Source organism: Liolophura sinensis, chromosome 9 (genome assembly GCF_032854445.1).
Source record: "Liolophura sinensis isolate JHLJ2023 chromosome 9, CUHK_Ljap_v2, whole genome shotgun sequence".
Lineage (NCBI taxonomy): Eukaryota > Metazoa > Mollusca > Polyplacophora > Chitonida > Chitonidae > Liolophura > Liolophura sinensis.
Genome location: NC_088303.1, coordinates 26,375,626 through 26,398,407, shown reverse-complemented (window position 1 = coordinate 26,398,407; position 22,782 = coordinate 26,375,626). Strand labels below are relative to the sequence as shown.

General features: G+C 40.5%; 2 protein-coding genes across 2 annotated transcripts; both read right to left on the bottom strand.

Annotated features, from left to right (window-relative positions):
- Nucleotides 1-724: 724 nt before the first annotated feature.
- On the bottom strand, nucleotides 725-15,803 carry LOC135475475 (sodium-dependent proline transporter-like). The gene is made up of 15 exons (XM_064755387.1): nucleotides 15,703-15,803; nucleotides 10,514-10,667; nucleotides 9,502-9,633; nucleotides 9,084-9,211; nucleotides 8,014-8,348; nucleotides 7,286-7,418; nucleotides 6,858-6,992; nucleotides 5,950-6,053; nucleotides 5,004-5,128; nucleotides 4,647-4,759; nucleotides 4,190-4,318; nucleotides 3,246-3,345; nucleotides 2,791-2,897; nucleotides 1,870-2,040; nucleotides 725-1,232 (listed from the first exon to the last, which is right to left on the bottom strand). Exons 1-15 carry the CDS (start codon nucleotides 15,724-15,726, stop codon nucleotides 1,116-1,118), a joined length of 2,007 nt encoding a protein of 668 aa, XP_064611457.1. The 5' UTR covers nucleotides 15,727-15,803; the 3' UTR covers nucleotides 725-1,115.
- Nucleotides 15,804-20,233: 4,430 nt separating this feature from the next.
- Nucleotides 20,234-21,607, bottom strand: LOC135475747 (kynurenine formamidase-like). The gene is made up of 4 exons (XM_064755683.1): nucleotides 21,476-21,607; nucleotides 21,194-21,210; nucleotides 20,722-20,916; nucleotides 20,234-20,609 (listed from the first exon to the last, which is right to left on the bottom strand). The coding sequence occupies exons 1-4, from the start codon at nucleotides 21,605-21,607 to the stop codon at nucleotides 20,234-20,236; spliced, it is 720 nt and encodes a 239-aa protein (XP_064611753.1).
- Between the last annotated feature and the right edge of the window lie 1,175 nt (nucleotides 21,608-22,782).

Genomic DNA, 22,782 nt, shown 5'->3' with positions numbered 1-22,782 from the left:
TGAAGCAGAAGCAGAGGCTAAAATCCATTCGTGCATACTGCTTGGAAGCCGTGAAACTGTAGGCAGTTCTAATTTTAAGCGATTCTTCACCGTTGTCTCATGTTGGTATAGAAACTTTGTCCACTGCTAAGCCTTGGCACAGCACCAATCCATTTCAATTTTATTGTGAACCGGAGCTAGATTCGCACCCAGGGCACAGTTTAAATAACTTTTCACCATTGCCATAGGCTATGTCGGTAAAGACACTTTGCGTACAACTATACGGTGGCCTAATGGTTAGAGGATCCGCCTCGAAGTCGGAAGGCCTGCGATCAAATCCGCATGGGGTTATGTCAAAGACTTTAAAACCGGTACTTTTCAGCAGCACCTAAAGCGAGGAAACAGGACTGGTTGGCCTGGTGTCAGTATAATATGACTGAGCAATGACTCCTCGTTGTCACACGGCATTTGTCAGGCTGTAATGTACGACGTCAAACTTAAAGCATATACCCTTATATAAATACATACAGCTTGACACTAGGATCAATCTTTTTAAATTTAGTGGCAAACCGGAGCTAGATCGGCATCAAGGTGGTTTTTAAACAATCCGTATCCAGATCATAAACATTACCTCAAAAACATCATTTTTCTAAATTTTTATTTTTCTTCTGTTTACACACAGAGGTTTTAAGAGCAACGATATTTTCTTTTACAATAAAATTATCTTTTACCAATCCCAGTCCTTGTGGAGAACAGTTGCAATTCTACAAAAGTGTGATTTACGTCGTTACATATCGTCTAAAAATAGGACTTTTTTCAGCTGAATACTGTACATCGTCATTTTCATAAAATAAAAAAGCAATCTCAGATATACACGTGTACATATATTATGCTGGCTAAATATATCATGTTAACATTAAGAACAATTGTAAATATATTTCGATATTTTGTTTTCATTAAGAACATTCAGTTCCAAAACCCCAGGCCATCATTCCTCAGGCTGTCAAAAATATTCTATGTAAATTAATATAAATGTTAAAATATTTAGAGCATATCTTTGTTAATTTATTAGTAAAATACATAACATTTGTCATTATTTGTTCGCAAAAGAGTTGATAAATGCTGCTTGATGCCACTCAGAATTTATCAAAGCCTGGGTTTTCTCTGCCAGACTCATTTATCTCCCTTAGTCGTGTTCCATCTACGTTCCCAGAGCCGCACGCGGGGCCCCATGTGACGTCTGGTTGGACAGCCTGCAAGTACAGAGAAAGCAAAATAAAGTTCTAGCATCTCTATTTCACTGTAAGTTCTGAAAGATTTTAGGCTGATAAAAAGCAAAGACTTAAAAAAGATTCAACAATGATCTTAATATTTCTGTGCCTGTTTGTACAGAACGTCCACTTGAAAATCTGTGGTGGTCTAGTGAACACATTAGTATACCAGCCGTAACCAAAATGGCTGTTCCCGGTCAATAATTGCACGGCCAAATCTCAAAATGACGTTTCACACAAACCACCGAAGAACTAAGAAAATACATTAATTACGAAATTAGGATGTAATCTTTCAAAGAGAAGCTGTCAGTTCTTTTGTGGATGGTAGAAATACGCAAGGTATGTTGAAGGCGAATGAGTGAAACCAAATGAGTGAGTTCAAATCGTGTACCATACCAGTATAAAGTGTCGATAAAAAACATGCATCTCAGTTGCGCTTTGATTTCGACTGTTCATAGATTCAATGTGGCGATCTAATGCACCACGATGAATATAAGGCCCCAAACCCCTGGCTAAGCGGAATGCATAAAGCAGAATGTGTGGGATTCTGGACGCTATGTCCATATTTTTACTTACATGAGAATTATACTCAATGTTAAATTTAAACCTGTACACCCACCTCACAAACGTTCCATCTGTTCCTGGCTAGCACAATCAGAGCCCAGGCAGGGACGGGCAGCATAACTAAGGCGGCCAGGATCCAGCCCAGCACCTGAGACAGCACGGAGAACGCCTCTCCACTCCCGTAGGTCGGTGGAGTGTATTTTATCACAGTGTACAGCAACAGGAGCTGGAAACACGAAAGAGGTGTGGGTGACTAGATAACAACAGAAACACTCCCATCTGGCAATATGAGACAGAAATACGGGTAAAATCAGGCATGAGCAACACAAGCAACATCAGACAGAAATACTGAGAAATACCTACCAGCACATTAGCAGCTGGCAACAAAAGAGAGATATACAGGTAAATATAGACAAAAACAACACCAGCAACTGCATGACAAAATGACACAGAAATACTGGGAAATATCTACCAGTACATTAGCGGCTGACAACTTATATACAAGGTAGTACCAGCAAGAACACCACCAGCAAATGCCTACATGAGACAGACATATTGTAAATACCAACAGGAGCAACACCATTAAATGGCAACATAAATACAGACAAAAGCAACACTAGCAATGGCATGGCAACATGAAACACATAATGGGTAACCAGAAACTGACAATATGAGAGAGAGATATACGAGTGAATAAAGAAGAGCAACACCAGCAACTGCATGGCAACATGAGACAAAAATACTAAGGAAATACCTATATTCGCAGCTGGCAACACGTGGCAGATATACGAGTAAATAACAGCAAGAGCACAACCATCTACTGGCAACATGAAAGAGATATATAAATACAGGCAAGACCAGCACCAAAAACTGGCAACATGGGAGATATATGGGTAAATTGTACCAAGATTCCGCAAAATGTAATCTACATATATTTCTTAAATATGGGATGGTTTATACACGCAGTTATACTTACGACAATAAGAATCGGAGCTGCCAAAAACCAACAGAAGATCCAGTATGGCCAGCAGTGAGGCGAATAACCTATCGTTAGCTTTATATCCTCAAAGAATCGTGCCACTCCTGGAAAGAAAATGTAATGCATCACTGCTCATTCGAGTTAGATAAGTTTCGTGGGGCTTTTCGTCTTGTTGTCTCTTAATATCAACCAGCAATAACTTCCTAACCAATTTATTATGCATGGTATAGGTTACCATGTTATATACCTGTATTGAATGACCATATCCATCAAAAACTTTGTGTTCTTTTGGTTATATGAATCAACTCAAGGACGCTATAAAAGGGTCAGATCGCTTCACATATGACCATTCTTTTAGTATACACTAAAAAAATTCCCTCTGTACTTCTCTATTTCACGCCTCTAATCATTCACCTGTGTGTTCTCTATCTCTAATGGGGAATCTGACCTACCGTACACCCACATGACGGCTATGATCTCTGCGCTGGAGACAAAGAGGAGCGCGAAACTAGCCCCGTACGAATCCATCAACGTCACAACGTAGTCTCCGCCCTATCGGATCAGAAACGTCAATCAAATCTGACACAAACATGAGACCAACAGTAAAGGTTTTAGAGACAGAAGGTGAGAAATTTTACCTTGCTTTTTATTGTTTTACCAGATAGAAAAGATAATAGAAGACATACTGTGTGTCCCAAAAGTCGTGCACCATCCTGATTTTCATTTTTTTCTGTGTTTCAGATTTAAAACTGATTTTAAATTTTTTTCTCTCTTTCAGAGTTAATTATGGCTAATACACTAACAGTACAAGAAAGAGTTGAACTGGTTTTTATGTTTGGAAGAGATGGGGCAACACACCTCTCTGTAGCTCAAGCATTCAACCTCAACCTGGATGGTGCGCGACTTCTGGGACACCCTGTATATCAAGTCCTACATATCAGAAAATTTTTGTAACTAAACCATAAAAAATGACCATAACGCCGTGGTTTGAAATTTAAGAAACAGAGGTTTGATGTACATGACTTTCACCAAGTTGTTATTAATTTGTTACGACTTTATCAATTTCTTTTGCAAAACGATTCATCCCTAGGCGCAGGTGCAAGTCTTGGCAAGATGCCAACAGGCATAGAATGACATGATCACACGGTTCTTGCAAGTCCTAAGCTTTTTGGGATAAATAAATAAAAAAAAACAGGTGTGATAGGATAGGTGTTAAATAGTGATAAGAATCCATTTTAAATTTAGTTATCCTGGAATTTCTTTGGTTAAACGTCCCTGTTAGCCTATATTATCTACAGACTTACACACTGTTACACGGTCCCTAACATTTCCTTTCTTGCCCTTCTTTATGATGTGGAGTTAAAGGGCCGGTTCCCATCCGGCATGACCTACTTACATTGGTGACACATGGTAAGGCCAACAGGAAGCACCCAGCACCCACACCGATACACAGTATCCATTTAAAGCGCCTTAGTTTGGGAAACTCGTCCTGTAGGCAAGTCAGCACTGTCTCTAGGAGGCCAAACTGCCAAAGAGAAATCTGTCACGTTTAAGAAAGGCTGCATGGAGTTAACATGTGTAGTGTCAGTATGGGGAAAAATGAATACTAGTACATGAATGTAGATGAGATTTGATGTTCTGGGTCAATGATGAAATAAGTTGCAGATTGAATTTCTGCCTTTGGGCAATCCTCTTGGGAATATTCACTTAGGCCTATACCCAGAGTGGAGAGGAGTTCAGAATTGTGAGAAACTGCCTAAAACATCGTGTGTTTTTATATTGCCAGTCCATAGAAGGAATGTTATTGCAAAGGGTTTTGTACAGTTCTGTTAAGAAACTGTAAGCTGCATTACCTCACTGTCAAGTCCAAGAGTAAACAACATGAAGAAGAAGAGCAGCGACCATAAATGTGGGACTGGAAGTCGAGAAAGGGCTTCTGGGTAGGCGACGAAAGCAAGCCCGTAACCTAGAAACAAACAGTTGACTGTCACATGTTCTCAGCAAGGAAAAATTGAATCTCTTTGCCAACACTTGGTTATTAACTGCTCTTGAAGACATGTCGTTGAAGTACCAACAAACAGTTATACTTTGCAGTGCACCATTGTTTAATATAAGCCTACTGCCCAACACAAGCATCTTCTCAGCCCTTCTCTGATACCTGGTACCGACGGCTAGAGTGCAGTAAGAACCTGAAGCCTAAACCTGCATACCTTTCTTGGCGACCTCTGTGATGGGGATGTCCAGTTCTTTGGACATGGCACCGAGAGTTGTAAATATGACGAAGCCAGCGATGAAACTAGTGAGAATATCCATGACGCTGATGATCAGAGAGTCGCTGGAAAGAATGAAACAAGCCAAAGTTAACGGACAAAGAAGGTTTTGCGAAGACTAAAAGAATTCAACTATGGAATTCGATTATACAATTTTCTATGATAATTTCAGCGATGTATTAAAGAGGCTACACCAGAGATTTTTTGGCCAAAAAATCCATAATCGCTAAATATCTCTCTCTACCAAGAATAGCTCCAATTAATGCGTTTCAAAAAGTATCACAGACGTACTTGCGCTATTTACAGGGTTGAAATGATTCTAAAATTTGAAAAGCAGTTATGAAGTGACCCTTATATTGAATTTTACGAACTTTATTACCGATTTTGAATGGCATCACGTACATAGACAAAGCTGATATTTTGTGAAAAAATTGTTGTGTATGCTCTTTTAAAATAATAATGAAAATTCGGTTGGATTTGAACTGATCGCGTTTCAGTCAAAAATCTCCAGTATAGTCAAGACTTCGAATGGAGACAAACATCTGTCTGTATAAAATCGATCTAGGGCTAGCCTAATCAGCAGGTGTTATATGGGTGTGTAAGTGCCTACTAAGAATGATTTCTGACTATACGGAATTTTCTCCTATTTCACGGGGATCAACAAAGATAAGCTCAACGCTATTTAAGGTAATCCTACCATCTTTCGCTTTTACAACTTCACGAATGATTCTGACTCTATAAACCAGAAACATAATCTGATCCGAATAAAAATATTCTTTGCTTGTCCAACGGTTCTGTAAGACAAGCCACCATAAGATGTAGGCAACATTTTAAAATTTGTCAGGCGCGTTGTATTACAGTTCATATCGTTATGTCATCAACTTACATATAAACATTGTTTCTGAACTTGTTGTAACTTCCGAACATGATGATGCCACCAAAAGAGACACCGAGCGAGAAAAACATCTGAGAGGCTGCATTTCTCCAGACCTGAAAGCAAAGGAATGTACATCATTTACATGCCATCCAATGATCAGATTAAGCTCACAAGACATGTGTGTATGTATGCTTGGGGTTTTACATCGTACCTGACATTTTGTCAGTCATACGACGATGGGAGGGGGGGGGGGGGGTCATTATGTGTTTGTACATATACAGTGTCTTTTCGTAACAAGTCAAGTCCATGCCGCCAAAGTGCTGCCGAAACCCAAGTATCATGGCGAAGACACTAGACATGACACTCCACTAAATAACACTACACTGACAACAGGCCAACAAGTCTTGATTATTTGCTCTAGCCTCTAAGGGCCAAGCGAGGAGGACTACTTGCAGCGTTTTGGTTCAGGCAAGTTAGAGATTACATAGATTCGAAATCTAAAATAAATTAATGCCAGCCGGAAATTTTCAGACAACAATTATGTCGCGTGTCAGTATCCTGTCGTTGGTTTGTCAAAGGTTCCCGTGTGAATGTACTAGAATGAAACTATAGTTGTCAGGCTTCTACTTATAATTTATGACAAATCTGACAATTTCGAATACCCTACATCCTCAGTACAGAAGGGGATAATGGAAGTGGTACTAAAATGTTTGAGGCTCACCAAAAATGAGTCATTTTCGTCATATTTACGTTGCATTGTAAATATGTAACATAAATTGTTATACATTGATTGTACTATATATTATGGATTCCTTTCCACCCAGATCCACATAGCGAAGTTGTTTCACAGTAACACCGTTACCTTTTGGTAGGAGCTCACAGTCGCTCTGCATTTTTCACCACCTTATTTCTCCTACCTCCAGATCCAACAGCTTGTTCCACTCTGGCACAAGGAAGTAGAGAACACCTTCCCGCGATCCATCCAGGGTGGCTCCGCGTATCAGCAGGATCAGCAAAATGATATAAGGGAAGGTCGCAGTGAAATATACCACCTAAGGAACATACAAAAACTCAGTATTGACATTTCTACGACCGCTGATTTTTTTTTTCTTTTTCAATGTTAACTTTAATTTATAGATAAGTTTGCAGTGTGACGGAGAGAATGGATGTGTGAATGACAGGGCATCGGGGAAGATCAGCTGTTTGTTGAGTGAGTATATTAACTCTCTGTAAATGAAGATTACCCATCAGTTAACCGAAGGCAGGCCTTAAAATAGACAACTGTCGTAAGGTATTTGCGAAAGAACTATAAACAACAGATTACACCACATTAAAGTAAGCTTACCTTGCCTGATGATTTGATACCTTTGATGAGACAAAGAACTACGACGAGCCAAGAGAGAATAAGACAGAGTGTCAAATACCAGATGGGGGTTCCTAGGTTGTGTATGCCGTCTGACAGTTTGATCACTTCATCACTGAATAAAAAACAGATAACTAACATGACTAATTAGGCCAATTAATGGTTACAGCCTTTCATTTCGAATCAATGGAACATTAAAACAAGTCGCAGTCATGTTTTTCAGCGCTTTTGAGAAGGTTATATTTTTAGCAATGGTACATTCTAGGCGCCATTACACGACGCCACTTTGACGAGTCCCACGTCTGTCCAAGAAAATTGCTTTTACTTTTACGAACCGATATACCAAAAATTGACGACTGATTGAATATTTCATTTCGATGAAAAAACATGTACACTTTAAACAGCATTATTTTCAGTCAAAGTCAGCCAAATATGATTGACATTCCAAGCATAACTTTCATCAATTGAAATCGCAACTGAATTTCTTTATGACTACGTTTCAGTTGCAACTGCTCATGCTTCTGCCTTGATGATCGATGCCTGAAACGCCTGAGCCATAATGATTGTTAGACCCTTATGGCAAATATATTTGGAAAGAGAGATTCCGTGTACAAAGGAACGCAGACGTCTGCTTCAAAACCTTCAGTAATAATTGATATTATGGTCTTTTTTTAAAATAATTCCATAATCGGCTGTCCTGTAGAACGTACTAGAAGTAGATATCAGCTGCTGTTCTTGTAGACGATCTCTTCACACACCACTGTGAGCAGTTTGTGTTCACCACCTCTCGATCCTGCTGGATGAACTGACTGTTATTGACCATAACAACATCTGTTAGGTTGTGTTTGGACTTATTAAACGGTACAAGATCAATTACAGTTTCATATCCAAAGAAACAATGCTGTGTGAGATTGTAATTCAGCGTGGCGTTCTTTTCGTCGCAGACACACATGTGATAGTTGACAAAAGGGTCGTCATCCATGCAAGGCATCAGACCGGAAGTCATCTCACCCGATCGGACCACGCAGTTCCGAGACAGCCAATTCTGAAAAAAATAATTAAATGTTAATATGCGCTTTATACCGTCCCGCTGACGTAGGCCCCTGTTTATACATTTACTTACTCTCGCCTCTGTGTACACATTAATTTAGGTGTAACAAATTACACTCGCATTTCAGCCGTCAACCATAATGTACGTTCGAGGCAATAATCGCAACTTCAATTTCCAAAACAACATTCAACAGAAACCATCATCAAAGACCTAAGACAATACAATATATATAAAGTTAGAAATTAGGACGGAGTCATACAGAAGCAGTCAACAGTTTTCAGTGACGATGGAAAGACGAAAGGAATGTTCTAGGCGAATGATTCATAATCACAATCACTGAGAGCATAAGTATAATACTAACGGCCAGTCCAAAATGGATAGGACATACATATATATATATATATATATATATATATATATATATATATATATATATATATATATATATATATATATATATATATATATATATATATACACTTGACACTCACTGGACGATGGGTGTGAACGGTCTGCGATCAACGCATCATATGATAACATACATTCGGGTTGAGAACGAGGACAAAATCTAAAACCATTTTAAGTCTCTTCTGCAAATCACAGAATCAAAAAATTCAACAATCGCCTTTGTTAAATACAAATATTTTTTGGAAACGATTTCTAAGTGAACAAAGCGCTGAATAATAACGGCGATAAATGTATATTAATATAATGAAAAAATATACTTACATCAGAGCATGTTGTCCATGGAAGATTCGTCTGCATGCTAGCGAAAAAGTAATACAGTGTGTAGGCCATTATTACATTATAGTAGATGGCAACTATCAAGGAAATCAATGCCATGGAAACACCAACACCTGCAAGACAATGGTAAAACGTTTTAACTCATATATCTTCGATATAAGTCCCAAAATCCAATTCTGTCTACGTGTTTGAAATGTATCTGTTATTACACGATTTCAGTGTATTCTAAACAGTGCTACGCATTTCCACCGTAATTGTTCCAGGCTAAATTTACCAGAACGTACCTTTCGCCATGGGGTTCATCAGCCTGACGCCCGTGGGGCCAAGATTGAAGAACTTCCCCATAGACAATTCCAACGGGTACACTATGTAACTGTTTCAAACTAATTTTACCATAATGTACCTTTCGCCATGGGGTTCATCCGCCAGACGCCCGTGGGGCCGAGGTTGGAGAACTGTCCCATGGACAATTCCATGAAGTACATGGGTTTGCCGACCAATAACTGTAGAACAATGTAAGGGATCAGGAAGGCGGCTGTGGAATTGAAAAAGGCGAAGTCTAAATTAAATGCCAACAGAGTACAATTTTACTGTTACACTGAAGATTATATGGGGATCGTGTCATGGATAACAATTTATTACCCAAAGCTCTATATCGACGATTCTCTATTACTCAACTGTAGTGCATACAAAGCTTTGCCAGACAATAAATTAGTACTTAGGCATGGCAAAACTTGACCTCCTGAGGTCAACTCGGATATAGCTTACATGCGGCATATTTTCACTGGCCTACAAAACCAACATCCTCCACTTCCTGGCTGTTGCAAAGAACATTAGAACTAATATTAAGTTCAGTATAATATAAGTGTTCAGATTTTAGAACATATTTCTCAAAAACACCAACCAAAACAAATGTGCTCGCAAAGAAAACAAATTATGTACATATTAGATTTTATTATGGTTGTGAGCGTTGAGCATATACTTGTGTTGAACAGGTCATGTTAGCCTCCTCGTCGGCTGTACGTGGAAAAGTCCAACTGCAACTTGCGGATGGTCGTGGGTTTTCCCTGGGCCCTGCTCCTCCCATCATACTGCTGATATATTGCCAAGTGAGATATTCTGTAGTGCTGTACGGGATAAAACACCAGTCAAACGAAAAAATAAATACTTCACGACGGAGATCACGATAATGTTTTTCCGAACATTATGTCTTATTTTGAGGATATCACTATTTCTTTGCAACCAGATAATGAGCTAATTAAAATTTCATGCACATGCTTACGCGCATGAAAAGATAATACTTAAATAGTACAAAAAGAGGACATTTCTAGTTTCTTTTGCCTGTCACTCTAGCTTCGTTCGATCAGAAAAGTATACACACATAGCCACTGTACTCCCTGATAAATCATTGTTACCTCCGCCATTTTCATAAGCCAGAACTGGGAACCTCCACACGTTGCCCAGTCCCACGGACAGTCCAATACACGAAAGGAGAAACTCCGCCCGGTTAGACCACTGCCCCCTGTCTGATTCCAGCTGACTCTCCTCGATAGCCGCCAGCTCATCCTCCTGCAGGATTCAATACACGAACAGGTGAATGATTACGGTTTTATGCCACAGAGGCAATGTCTCAGCCGGGGCTTGATATTTATTAAGCAACTTAAGACTTTAATCATAAATTGCAAGTGTTTAAAAAGTCAACCTCAGAACAGGAAAGAACTCAAATTATGCTTAGTCCATTGTTCTGCAGTAGAAAAAAGTCAGTGGACAAATTTTAAACTTTCAACACCAAAGCATTTTATGTGTGGCTATTTTTGAATTTTTTTGATAAACACGGGCCCTGGGAACGTTTTATAACAAATTAATATTCGTTAAATAACCATAACATTTTTAAAGCTAGATGTTGTAACTTTTATTAAAAATGTGATAGCCCCAAATACATGCCCAATCAGAGAAAAAGCTTCATTGCAATAGGGGCCATTCCATATTGAATTTAAAACTCCAAACGTGATTTTAGTGCTCGCTGGAAATATAGGGAAAGGTTAAAAAACAAATGTTAAGACAAATCAGTCTCCATTTGAACTTCCGTGCCCATATTATTACTGGTTTAAGTCACAGCTTGGTTTGTAGAATGGGTTCCAGAACTTTTGGACTCCTACAATCATTCATCCGCCTGGGTAAACAGCATTCATGAACACACTGCTACACGCTAGTACCTCAAATATCCCGAAACCACGAACTCACATTTGTGCTGCTCAATTTGAACTTTTTCACTTGTACCTGGTGACCCCACATTCAAGCTAAGAGACAGTTTGTCCCGAGTGAATCCTACACGTGAATACCTACGATGGTGGAACCATGCTTGGCTGCCCACACGGATTTTATACAATTCAAACCGTCAGTAAGCAGGCAGTGAGGGTTGCATTCAAACTGGGCTCACTGTAACACTCCAAAAAAAAATCGCCCCGTGTGTCTTTTGTTGAATTCCGAATATGGAACATTAATTTCATTTATTGTAAAACGTTTTCCTTTTGAGGCTGTCATACACCGTATTTATTATCTTTCCAGGGAGTGTGTTGTGATCTTTTCTTAACTTAATCTTTCTGCAATGAGCGGTGGAGCAAAACATTTCTCCTTGTCTTCATCATTAAAGGGTTGTCATTATTAAAAGGGCTGGTTGACTCATATCATTATAACGGCTGCGTGGGGCTGTTTACTTGTCTTCGGTAAGTCGTCTCAGTTACGCAGCACTAGATAAAAGAGCGGTGGAAATCAGTCCTGTAACAAGGAGGCACATTACACAAAGGACTTTAAGGACTAATTGTTAGCACGACGTTAAAGCCTAAGCACGCACGCAAGCACGAACGCCTCAAGCACGCACGCCAGGAATTGTAATCATCCTTGTAGAACAACAGCGTTTTCGGGAACAGAAGATGGTTTACACGTGTTGTTATCATCCTTGTAGAACAACTACACTTTGGGTGACCACAGATGGTTTAAACGTCTTGTTATCATCCTTGTAGAACAACTACACTTTGCGCGACCACAGATGGTTTAAACGTCTTGTTATCACCCTTGTAGAACAACTACACTTTGGGTGACCACTGATTGTTTAAACGTCTTGTTATCACCCTTATAGAACAACTACACTTTGGGTGACTACAGATGGTTTAAATTTCTTACTATCACCCTTGTAGAACAACTACACTTTGGGCGACCACAGATGGTGTAAACTTCTTATTGTCACCCTTGTAGAACAACTACACTTTGGGTGACGACAGATGGTTTACACGTCTTGTTATCACCCTTGTAGAACAACTACACTTTGGGTGATCACAGATTGTTTACACGTCTTGTTATCACCTTTATAGAACAACCAAACTTTTGGTGACCACAGATGGTTTAAACGTCTTGTTATCACCCTTGTAGAACAACTACACTTTGGGCGACCACAGATTGTTTAAACGTCTTGTTATCAGCCTTGTAGAACAACTACACTTTGGGTGACCACAGATGGTTTAAACGTCTTGTTATCATCCTTGTAGAACAACTACACTTTGGGTGATTACAGATTGTTTACACGTCTTGTTATCATCCTTGTAGAACAAATGCATTTTGGGTGACCACACATGGTTTACACGAGCTGTTATCCTTCAATTACAACATTAGTTTGTCAGTACTTTGCAGAAGCGATATTAACACAGGCTGGTGGAAGCGTACCCATGTAAATCATAAAATCACACCGTACCAGAACCTCACTGCCCACTCGTCTCCAACTGAAAAAACTGCATTAACAGGACGCCGCACCTTTTGTGAACACAATGCCCTCTGCAACACATAAGCTCTAGCGCTGAATGTGTGTATAACATTAAAGCAGGCGTCTGAAAGTGTGTGAAAGAAAAACAAGGCTATCGCGAAACCAGTAGGTTTTACAATGATACCAATGGTGGTGACGGGCACAGCTGTATACATGAGACTAGCAGATTTTACATTCTTACTAGTGTTGGTGATGGGCGCAGCTAGATACACGAGACTAGCAGGTTTTACAATGCTACCACTGGTGGTGATGGGCGGAGCAAGATACACGAGACTAGCAGGTTTTACATTCTTACTAATGTTGGTGATGGGCGCAGCTAGATACACGAGACTAGCAGGTCTTACATTGCTACAACTGATGGTGATGGGCGCAGCAAGATACGAGACCACTAGCTGTTTACATTACTTTTTACAATGATTGATGCTACTGCTGGTGATAGGCACAGTTAGATAACAAAAACCAGTAGATTTTACATTACCAGCATTGCTGGTGATATGCACAGCTAGACATTCACGTGAGTCTTTTCAGAAAAAGCCTAAGGTCCTGGTTTCCAGGGACTAAGTAAGCTGAATGCCATGCATTAATTGCTTTTTATTTACCATGTGACAAGCTCTATTTGCATTCTATGTCAGTGAATTTACACAAAACACCTTGAGGATATTACAGCGATTTAAATTTCCATTCTTTAAATATTTGACCGGAAGTACAAAGCCATGCTTATACCAATTCACAAAACTTCCAAGTTATAGGAACACAGGTGAAAAACTTTTTGAAAGCTGTGTAGTGATGTTCCCAACATTTCACTGCTACGAAACAGCGAAATTTTAAGCACGTAAATTAACACCAGTTTAATTTTGACATCGTATAATTTAAAGAAAACATTGTACGACTGTTCGCCCAGGCCTCTTATTGTGGCTGGCAACACTTCCGTCAAGGCACTTTTTCTTGTGACATGTTTGCAGTTTTATATATGAGAATTTTAAAACAGAGGTTGCTGCAGTGACGGCAATTAATTGAAGAACCATCTTTTGACAATTAACATCTTCGATGGGGCTCATTGACTAACACTATGGTCACCCTAGACTGTACACCTGCCAAAGTGAACACCGGCTTCCGAAGGTAAGTGTGGAAACACTGCACTACACGAAGGTAAATGTGAAAACACCGCCCCACACGAAGGTAAGTGTAAAAACACATGTAAGTGCAGGGACACTGCCGCACACGAAGGTAGGTGTGGAAACACTGCCATGCACGAAGGTAAGTGTTAAAACACTGCTCTATACGAAGGTAAGTGTGGAAACACTGCCCTACACGAAAGTAAGTGTTAAAACACTGCCATGCGCGAAGGTAAGTGTGAAAACACTGCCATACACGAAGGTAAGTGCAGGAACACTGCCATGCACGAAGGTAAGTGTGGTTACACTGTCATACACGAAGGTAAGTGTGAAAACACTACCATGCACGAAGCTAGGTGTGAAAACACTACCATGCACGAATGTAAGTGAGGAAACACTGCCATGCACGAAGGTAAGTGTGAAAACACTGCCATGCACGAAGGTAAGTGTGGAAACACTACCATGCACGAATGTAAGTGAGGAAACACTGCCATGCACGAAGGTAAGTGAGGAAACACTACCATGCACGAAGGTAAGTGTTAAAACACTGCACTACACAAAGGTACCAGTGAAAACACTGTCATACACGAAGGTAGGTGTAAAAACACTGCCCTGCACGAATGTAAGTGTAGAAACACTGCCATGCACGAATGTAAGTGTTAAAACACTGCACTACACGAAGGTAAGTGCAGGAACACTGCCCTACACGAAGGTAAGAGTGAAAACACTGCCATACACGAAGGTAAGTGTGAAAACACTGCCATGCACGAATGTAAGTGTGGGAACACTGCCATACACGAAGGTAAGTGTGGAAACGCTGCCCTACACGAAAGTAAGTGTGAAAACACTGCCCTACACGAAGGTTAGTGTGAAAACACTGCCCTACACGAAGGTAAGTGTGGAAACACTGTTCTGCACGAAGGTAAGTGTGAAAACACTGCCATGCACGAAGGTAAGTGAGGAAACACTGCCATGCATGAAGGTAAGTGAGGAAACACTGCCATGCACGAAGGTAAGTGTGGAAACACTGCCATACACGAAGGTAAGTCTTAAACACTGCCATACATGAAGGTAAGTGTAAAAACACTGCCATGCACGAAGGTAAGTATGGATACACTGTCCTACATGAAGGTAAGTACGAAAACACTTCCCTGCACGAAGGTAAGTGAGGAAACACTGCCATGCACAAAGATAAGTGTGAAAACACTGCCATGCACGAAGGTGAGTGTGGAAGCACTGCCATGCACGAAGGTAAGTGTGAAAACACTGCCATGCACGAAGGTAAGTGTGAAAACACTGCCCTACACGAAGGTAAGTGTGGAAACACTGCCATACACGAAGGTAAGTGTGAAAACACTGCCCTGCGCGAAAGCAAGTGTGAAAACACTGCCCTGCGCGAAAGCAAGTGTGGAAACACTGCCCTACATGAAGATAAATGTGAATACACTGCCTTTACACTATTAAGGCTATGTGTGAAAACACTGTTCTACACGAAGATAATGTAAGTGTGAATATATACATGTATGGGTTATACATCTAGGTCAAGCTGATTGTGTTTGAAAAATTCTTCTACCCTGACTTCTTCTAGCTTAAACAGCACAACTGTTCCATGCCCCATCTGTTATAAGCAAATGCCAAAATGTATACACAAGTGAAGTGACATACTACTGACCTTTCTCCGACCAGAACCGACCATTCTGATTTGCCAGTATCTTCCTTATAATGTTTTCTAACCATGTAATGTGAAAACAGATCAGTGTAAACTCCTCCGTTAGCCAAACTGAACTTACACCTGTGGAATGGCGTGAATTCAGAGTGAGTGTGATCCTCCCCTTTTCTAGAAAAATAGATTCGCCGAACTTGTGGCACAGAAATCGAACGCTTCACTGATCACCGAGAATACGTATTCTCTTCCGTGGGCAATGTGACGCTGCAGTCAGCCGTAAGGGCATGCTTTTTGCAAGCCACACTTGACGTGGGGTCGGGGAGCGACCGGTTGTTTTGTCCATATGTAAGGGGAAACAGTATGCTTTCACCCACTCGCATAGTGTAGATTTCCTGCTTTAAGCATGTCGAACACGCCCTTCTGTCTCCAATCCCTCACCCCCAGGAAATAGAATCCCACCTAACCATTCACAGCACATTTACTATTTTTAACCTCTCACCCACAGGAAATAGAATTCCACCTAACCATTCACAGCACATTTACTGTTTTTAACCTTTTTTATCATCTCGTGCATATTCTTCATTATTTCTGCGTTTCACCATCGCATTTTCAGAAACAAACCAACATTAGTCACCTGATTGTTGTGCATATTCTTCATTATTTCTGCATGTGATTTCATCTGCCCCAAGCATATATCGCCGAGAATGCGAAGCGGTGGGGTAATACCGCTTCCCTGGGTTCAATCTCAATGAAGTTGCATCTACACCTAGCCACTCCCTATACTGACTTACTGACGCTAACTATAGATCGGAAGAAACACACTTGAGTGAATACATGTAGTCCTCTACGACCTACTATAAGCTACAAATCAGAACACTCAAGGGAATTACTAAATCTGCTTTTAGATAAAAATATTCCAACTAAAAATAATACTGTTTATTTACATTTGATAATACATTTGTGTGTTATGGGTGTGAGTGTGTGTGTGTGTGTGTGATTTGAGTATCAGGCATCATATAAACCCCTGTGAGGTTAAAAACATTCAAGAGTAAGGGAGACAACTCAAGACGGCAAAAACCATCCTTCGGGCTCTTGAGCTGTGGGCTGTATCTACAAGAAAATGTTTAATCGTCCCGTGTGTAAAAACTTGATGACCGTTTTGCAATTGTCCATTAAATGTATGGCAAGAAAGCTTCTGCATTAACATGTACCTCTAATCAACATGTCATTTCCCAGTATATGAAAACTCATGACATTATTTCTGGCATTGTTTTATTTGAACCTGCATGTAGCATTATGCACAGCATCAGTTTCTCTCTGGAGGAAAGCAACGTCTCTTCTAACATGATTTAGTTGAGTCGTGCCACACTGGTATCTTCTAATTCTCCTTGTGGTAGGTCCCTGTCATATTGGTGACATATAGTGCTGCCTCACTGAGCACCACATCACAGACATGTAAGTCATGTCACGCCGGTGTCGCCTTGCAGGAGACCAATCCAACATTTATAGCGCTGCCTCACTGTAACATCACGTCACAGATACTAGTACACGTCATATCACGCTGGTACCGCCTACAGCATTCCATTTTTTCAGTCATATGACGACGAAGGAGTCCTTAGAGTGCATGTAACGTGCCTCCTTGTTGCAGAACGCTGGTATCGTCTTACAGCATTCTAGTTTACGTCTTATCACACTGGTAAAAATATGCAGTAGACCTATCCAACAGTGACATTTATAATGCTGCTTCGTCAATCATAATCTCAACGATTTCTTCAGCTCGTATATGATTATGTTCTTTAAATTTCTATTTCATTAGTTTCAAGTGCAAAGTATTTAAAACAAATCAAAATAGTGAACATTCACGATTTTAGACTATTACAAGGTCGCCACTTCACGAAACGTGGTCAATTCTCTACGTCACGGGAATTCCCTCACTCTCTGTCGTCACGTGAGAGACACGTGGGTTATGCTAGCAAAGTTTCAACATGCGGTGTGGTTTACAGTCACATCTTGTTTGAAAGGAACGGCTACAGTACATGATAATGACTGTATTGAAAATTGGTCTCTACAACAGTGATGTAAATACTGCATTTATTGAAAATATCATCCTCGTGTGGCCGTGTAGCCACAGATCGTGTGTCGCTGTAGCTCTGGTGATTCTACAGGAAATTTTCAAAACGAGCAGTGATCCTCGATCTTGGCGCACCAATAGAAAATTATGATGAAACTACTGACGACTGTCGTGAGTGTGTGAGCGCCGAATATATTTGCTATTTTTACTGTTTACATTCAGAAGATGGGAAGACGAAAGACGACGGGTTAATGAAAACTGTAGGCCTAAATTTCGGATTATTGTGACAATTTATTCGACCCTTAGTGAAACGAGATCAGATCAGCGACTGTATGGGATTGATCCACATGTGAATATTTATCTGCCCGACCTTGTATTTAGTTTGCTCACGGGACAAAGTTAAAGATTTTCACCAAGAAGGTCAGTCATATTTTCACTCAGCTTTAAAGAAATGAACCGACGTCACGGTGTTAATCATACTTGATCAGTAGAACAAGTTAATTTGGTAGCCGCGATTAAAGTTTGATGGTCACATAATTTCTCCTAGGCTGTAACGAACTTGCTTGTTGTTTCTTTGTATGTTTCTTTGTTTCTTTAAATGCCTTCTCTGTATAATTTAATGTTGTTGCTGTGGTAACGTCACACCAAATTCCGATGTGAGTTCAAGGCTTTCCCCGATAGAGGACGCTTTGAATGTAAACATTGAAAGCAGTCCCTGTTTTCAGAGGATGCAAATACGGGAAAATATAGCATGCGCCTGTATCAGTTAGGTAATGGCAATAGGTATATGATAAATGTTCACAACGGGCCTAACCGTTAGGATTAACGACACTGTTGAGTATCTAATTACAAGATTAAGGAATGTATATGGGTTGATTTAGTGTCAGTAAACGGTCATACTAGTGTCTAGGATGTGATGTTGCATTGAAGCAGCGGTGTAAATGTCACGGTTGGATAGGTCTGCTGCAAGGCGACAGAGGTGAAATGACGTATACTAGTGTCTGTGACGAAATGTTCTAGCGAGGCAGCACTGTGAATGTCACTATTTGATAGGTCTGCTGCAAAGTGACGCCAGCATGTGATGATATATACTAGTGTCTGTGTTCTCTTTACATGCATAGGTAAATTAGATGATAAGCTTATATTGTTTCCATCGTTCCAAACAGAAAACGAAAGGTAAATGCAAATCGAGCAAAACTGAATTATCGTTGACGCCCTTCGCGTAGGCCCCTACACGGTTTAAATTTTATAAGATTTCAATTTTCATGTCATCATAGAGTGTCGAAATTTACTCGAATTAATTTATTGTTCTTACTGTGAAACTATATCATTATCAGAAAAGGAAATAAATTACTTCCAAGAGTATTTCTTTCTTTCAAACATTACCATGTTTAAAATTTAACTTTTCGCACTCTTTTATCTGAACATTATGTAGGGTTTTTTTTCTCCACCTTTAAAGCTCTGGCTTTCTGCAACTGTCAAGTGATTGTTTCGGCTGTAAATCAAAAGGTTTGTCAGGGACCTGCCAAAGGTCTGTGGTTTACTCAGGGCATACGGGTTTCCTCTGCCCATAAACCTAACCGTCATAAAATGAAAAATTCTTCACCACAACGTTTAACATAAATCAGTCAAAGGCTTTCATAAGGATGAAAAGTGTTGGAGCACAGACTGGATAAAGTCCACTTCATGGTGGCTTCTGGTCCGGGCGTGGGTGTTAAGGCTTGCTACCAACCAGCGGATGGACGTGTGTTTCCTTCAACCATAATGCTGACCGCCGTCGTATAAGTGAAATATTCTTGAGTACTGCGTAAAACACCAATCAAATCATTTTAGCATTTTAGCAACGTATTTAATTTACCAGGATGAGCTGCTTACTGTCTGCGCAACACGAGAGTATACGTTTCTCTCTGAAGTGCCGGGCAACAAAACCTATAGTACTCTTATTTTCAAGACTTTCGACTGCGCATGGACAAAAAGCAACCATCGGCTTTACTCAACGTCAGAAGGAACTGACAAGGTCACTGGAGAAGGGTTTAGAAAGACCTTGGTATCTGAAGACAGTGTTTACAGCTACCACGGCTAGCCATACAGGAGTAATGTTGTGTTGACATCTGTACTCAAAACAGGTCACTTACTAACTAACCTATCCGTGATAGCGATGCTTATTTTACTGTGCTGGGATGGTTATAGCTTGTCTTGTTGCAGAGCTCAACAGGCAGTAGCTTTTTCCCCTTTCTTCACATTGCGACACATTAATATCGTCGCGAATTCCGATTCCCTTCTCTCGAATAGTGAACGTCTCTATGCACGTCCACTGAATATCTGAGCACAGCCTGCGTTAAGAGTAACGTTGATCGGAATATTTATTTATGTATCTATTTCATTTCAGTTGCTCTTCAGTCTTCTGTTTCTTATACATTATTTTAACAAGAGAATTTCAAGAGCAATTGGTACGGCTGAACACACTTACATGAAACGCAGACGAACGGCCTGCATTCCGACAGCTAGCATTCCCACGAATGCCATCGGTGTGAGACGAGAAGACGCGCTGGAATCCGAGTCGACAATGGCGTAGGTGCGGACGGGACATCCACTTCCGTCGTAGAGGTTTATGGGAATGCCATGGAACATGGCTCCCGCTTCAGGAATCTTTTCCAAGTTAGCCAGAGTTTCAAACCCAACTTTATTGCCAGCGAAGAGGTTTAAATATGCTCTGAATGTTTTGCTTAATCCACGGTCTAGTGAAATAGTGTCCACGCCAATCCCGTGGAAAGTGGACCGATTTTCCACCAGCCATTTCGTTGTATTTGCGTGAAAACCAGGATACGGAAAGAGGTGGTATCTGTCGGTGTATTTGTGTTGAAATACGAAGTTATGCTTGAATATTTTTTGTCCCAACCAGATTTCATGAGAACAATTGCCCGTCAGGAATTTGCCCGTGCTTGGCTTCCCACGCTTCAATATCGGCCACCGTGACCCCGGCATCAGGGTTATCCGCGGCTCGATCCGTGAGGTCAATCACAACCGCAGGACCCGTAAACTGACTGACAGGAACTTCGTGAAGGCGCCATTTTCCCTCCATCATGTGACAGGGAACATCCACGTGTGTCCCATAATGCTCCACTGTCTGGAAAGTGTTATATTCTATCCTGTGGAAAAATAACCATAAAATCATAATTGATGGCAAACGGATGTAGAGCAGAAGAGGTTGGCTGGCCGATTTAGTTATTGGTTGATTACTAATCTGATCTACTAACTAATCGATTAATTGCCTGACAAATTTAGGTAATCGGCCTCATGGAATATGATTACTGGAGTATTTCTGATATTCAGTTTATTCCCGAAGTTGTATACTTTTCATCGCTCATTTCACACCATGCACATATGAATATATCTTAATTAATTCTATTACATTTCATTGGATACTTCACATCAACTGATTCCTTCAAGAAAACCATATGCGCAGTTAAAAGCAATTTTATTAATAATAGGTTAAACGATCATAGCGTAATGTACTTTCCAAGAACCGTCCGTAATAGATAAAACAAAAGACTTTCATTGAAAGAGAGTTTTGTATAAAATAGTCCGATCATGAAGGCTGTTTAGTTTGAACAGCACTCTGTAGCACTGGTAGGCTAATGATAAATGCTTTTATATTTAGTGACAGTGTACAAAGTTTCCGACCAGACTCCAAATTCTTGGCTGTACCCTCTTTGATCGACTGTGAATAGGGTAGGCCACGATCCCGGGTTTATGCTCCTGGGACAGGTCCACAAATTCCTTCTTAGCACTGGCTTGTAGGGTCACGGACAAAACCACCAACAACAACAAGGGAGCCATCGAAAATCATCAACCACAGTCAGGGCTAGAAGGAATCAAAGGCCAGGCCAGACAAAACTACCAGGGACAATAGGACAGCCATCTGAAATGATAAAACCACAGTCAGGGCTAGTAGGCATCAAAGGTCAGGCCAGACAAAACCACCAGGGACAATAGGACAGCCATCAGAAATAACAAACCACAGTCAGGGTTAGTAGGCATCAAAGGTCAGGCCAGACAAAACCATCAAGGACAATAGGACAGCCATCAAAAATAACAAACTACAGTCAGAGTTAGTAGGCATCAAAGTTCAGGCCAGACAAAACCACCAGGGACAATGGGACAGCCATCAGAAATAACAAACCACGATCAATGGCTAGTAGGCATCAAATGTCAGGCCAGACAAAACCACAAGGGACAACAGGACAGCCATCTGACAAAACACAGTCAGTTGTAGCAGATCATTCATCTAAAATCTGACAAAACACGATCTGGGGGAGTACACCGTCCATCTGAAATCTAACAATAAACCATCTAAATCTAACATCATCCATCTCACATCTAACAAACCACCATCAGCGGTAGTACACCATCTATCTAAAATCTAACAAACCACCACCAGGGGTAGTACGTCATCAATTTTAAATCTAACAGAATGCGATCTGGGGTAGTACACCATCCATCTGACACCTAACAAACCACTATTAGGGTAGAACACCATCCATCTGAAATCTAACAAACCACCACCAGAGGTTACACCATTCATCTGAAATCTAACAAACCACCATCAGGGATATTACACAATCCATATGAAATCTAACAAACCACCATTAGGAGTAGTACACCATCCATCTAAAATCTAACAAACCACCATCAGGGGTAGTACATCATCCATCTAAAATCTAACAAACCACCGTCAGGGGTAGTACATCATCCATCTAAAATCTAACAAACCACCATCAGGGATAGTACATCATCCATCTAAAATCTAACAAACCACCATCAGGGGTAGTACACCATCCATCTAAAATCTAACAAACCATCATCAGGGGTAGTACATCATCCATCTAAAATCTAACAAACCACCATCAGGGGTAGTACATCATCCATCGAAAATCTAACAAACCACCATCAGGGGTAGTACACCATCCATCTGAAATCTAACAAACCACCATAAGAGGTAGTACACCATCCAT

Coding starts and splice junctions, on each gene's coding strand:
- LOC135475475 (XM_064755387.1), bottom strand. CDS start 15,726: ATGGTCGGTTCTGGTCGGAGAAAG. Junction 8,349..9,083: donor CATGGACAACATGCTCTGAT/GTAAGTATATTT, acceptor TATTTTTTTCAG/AATTGGCTGTCTCGGAACTG. Junction 4,760..5,003: donor CACAGAGGTCGCCAAGAAAG/GTATGCAGGTTT, acceptor GTTTGTTTCTAG/GTTACGGGCTTGCTTTCGTC.
- LOC135475747 (XM_064755683.1), bottom strand. CDS start 21,607: ATGGCTCCCTTGTTGTTGTTGGTGGTTTTGTCCGTGACCCTACAAGCC. Junction 20,610..20,721: donor ACGGTGGCCGATATTGAAGC/GTGGGAAGCCAA, acceptor ATACACCGACAG/ATACCACCTCTTTCCGTATC.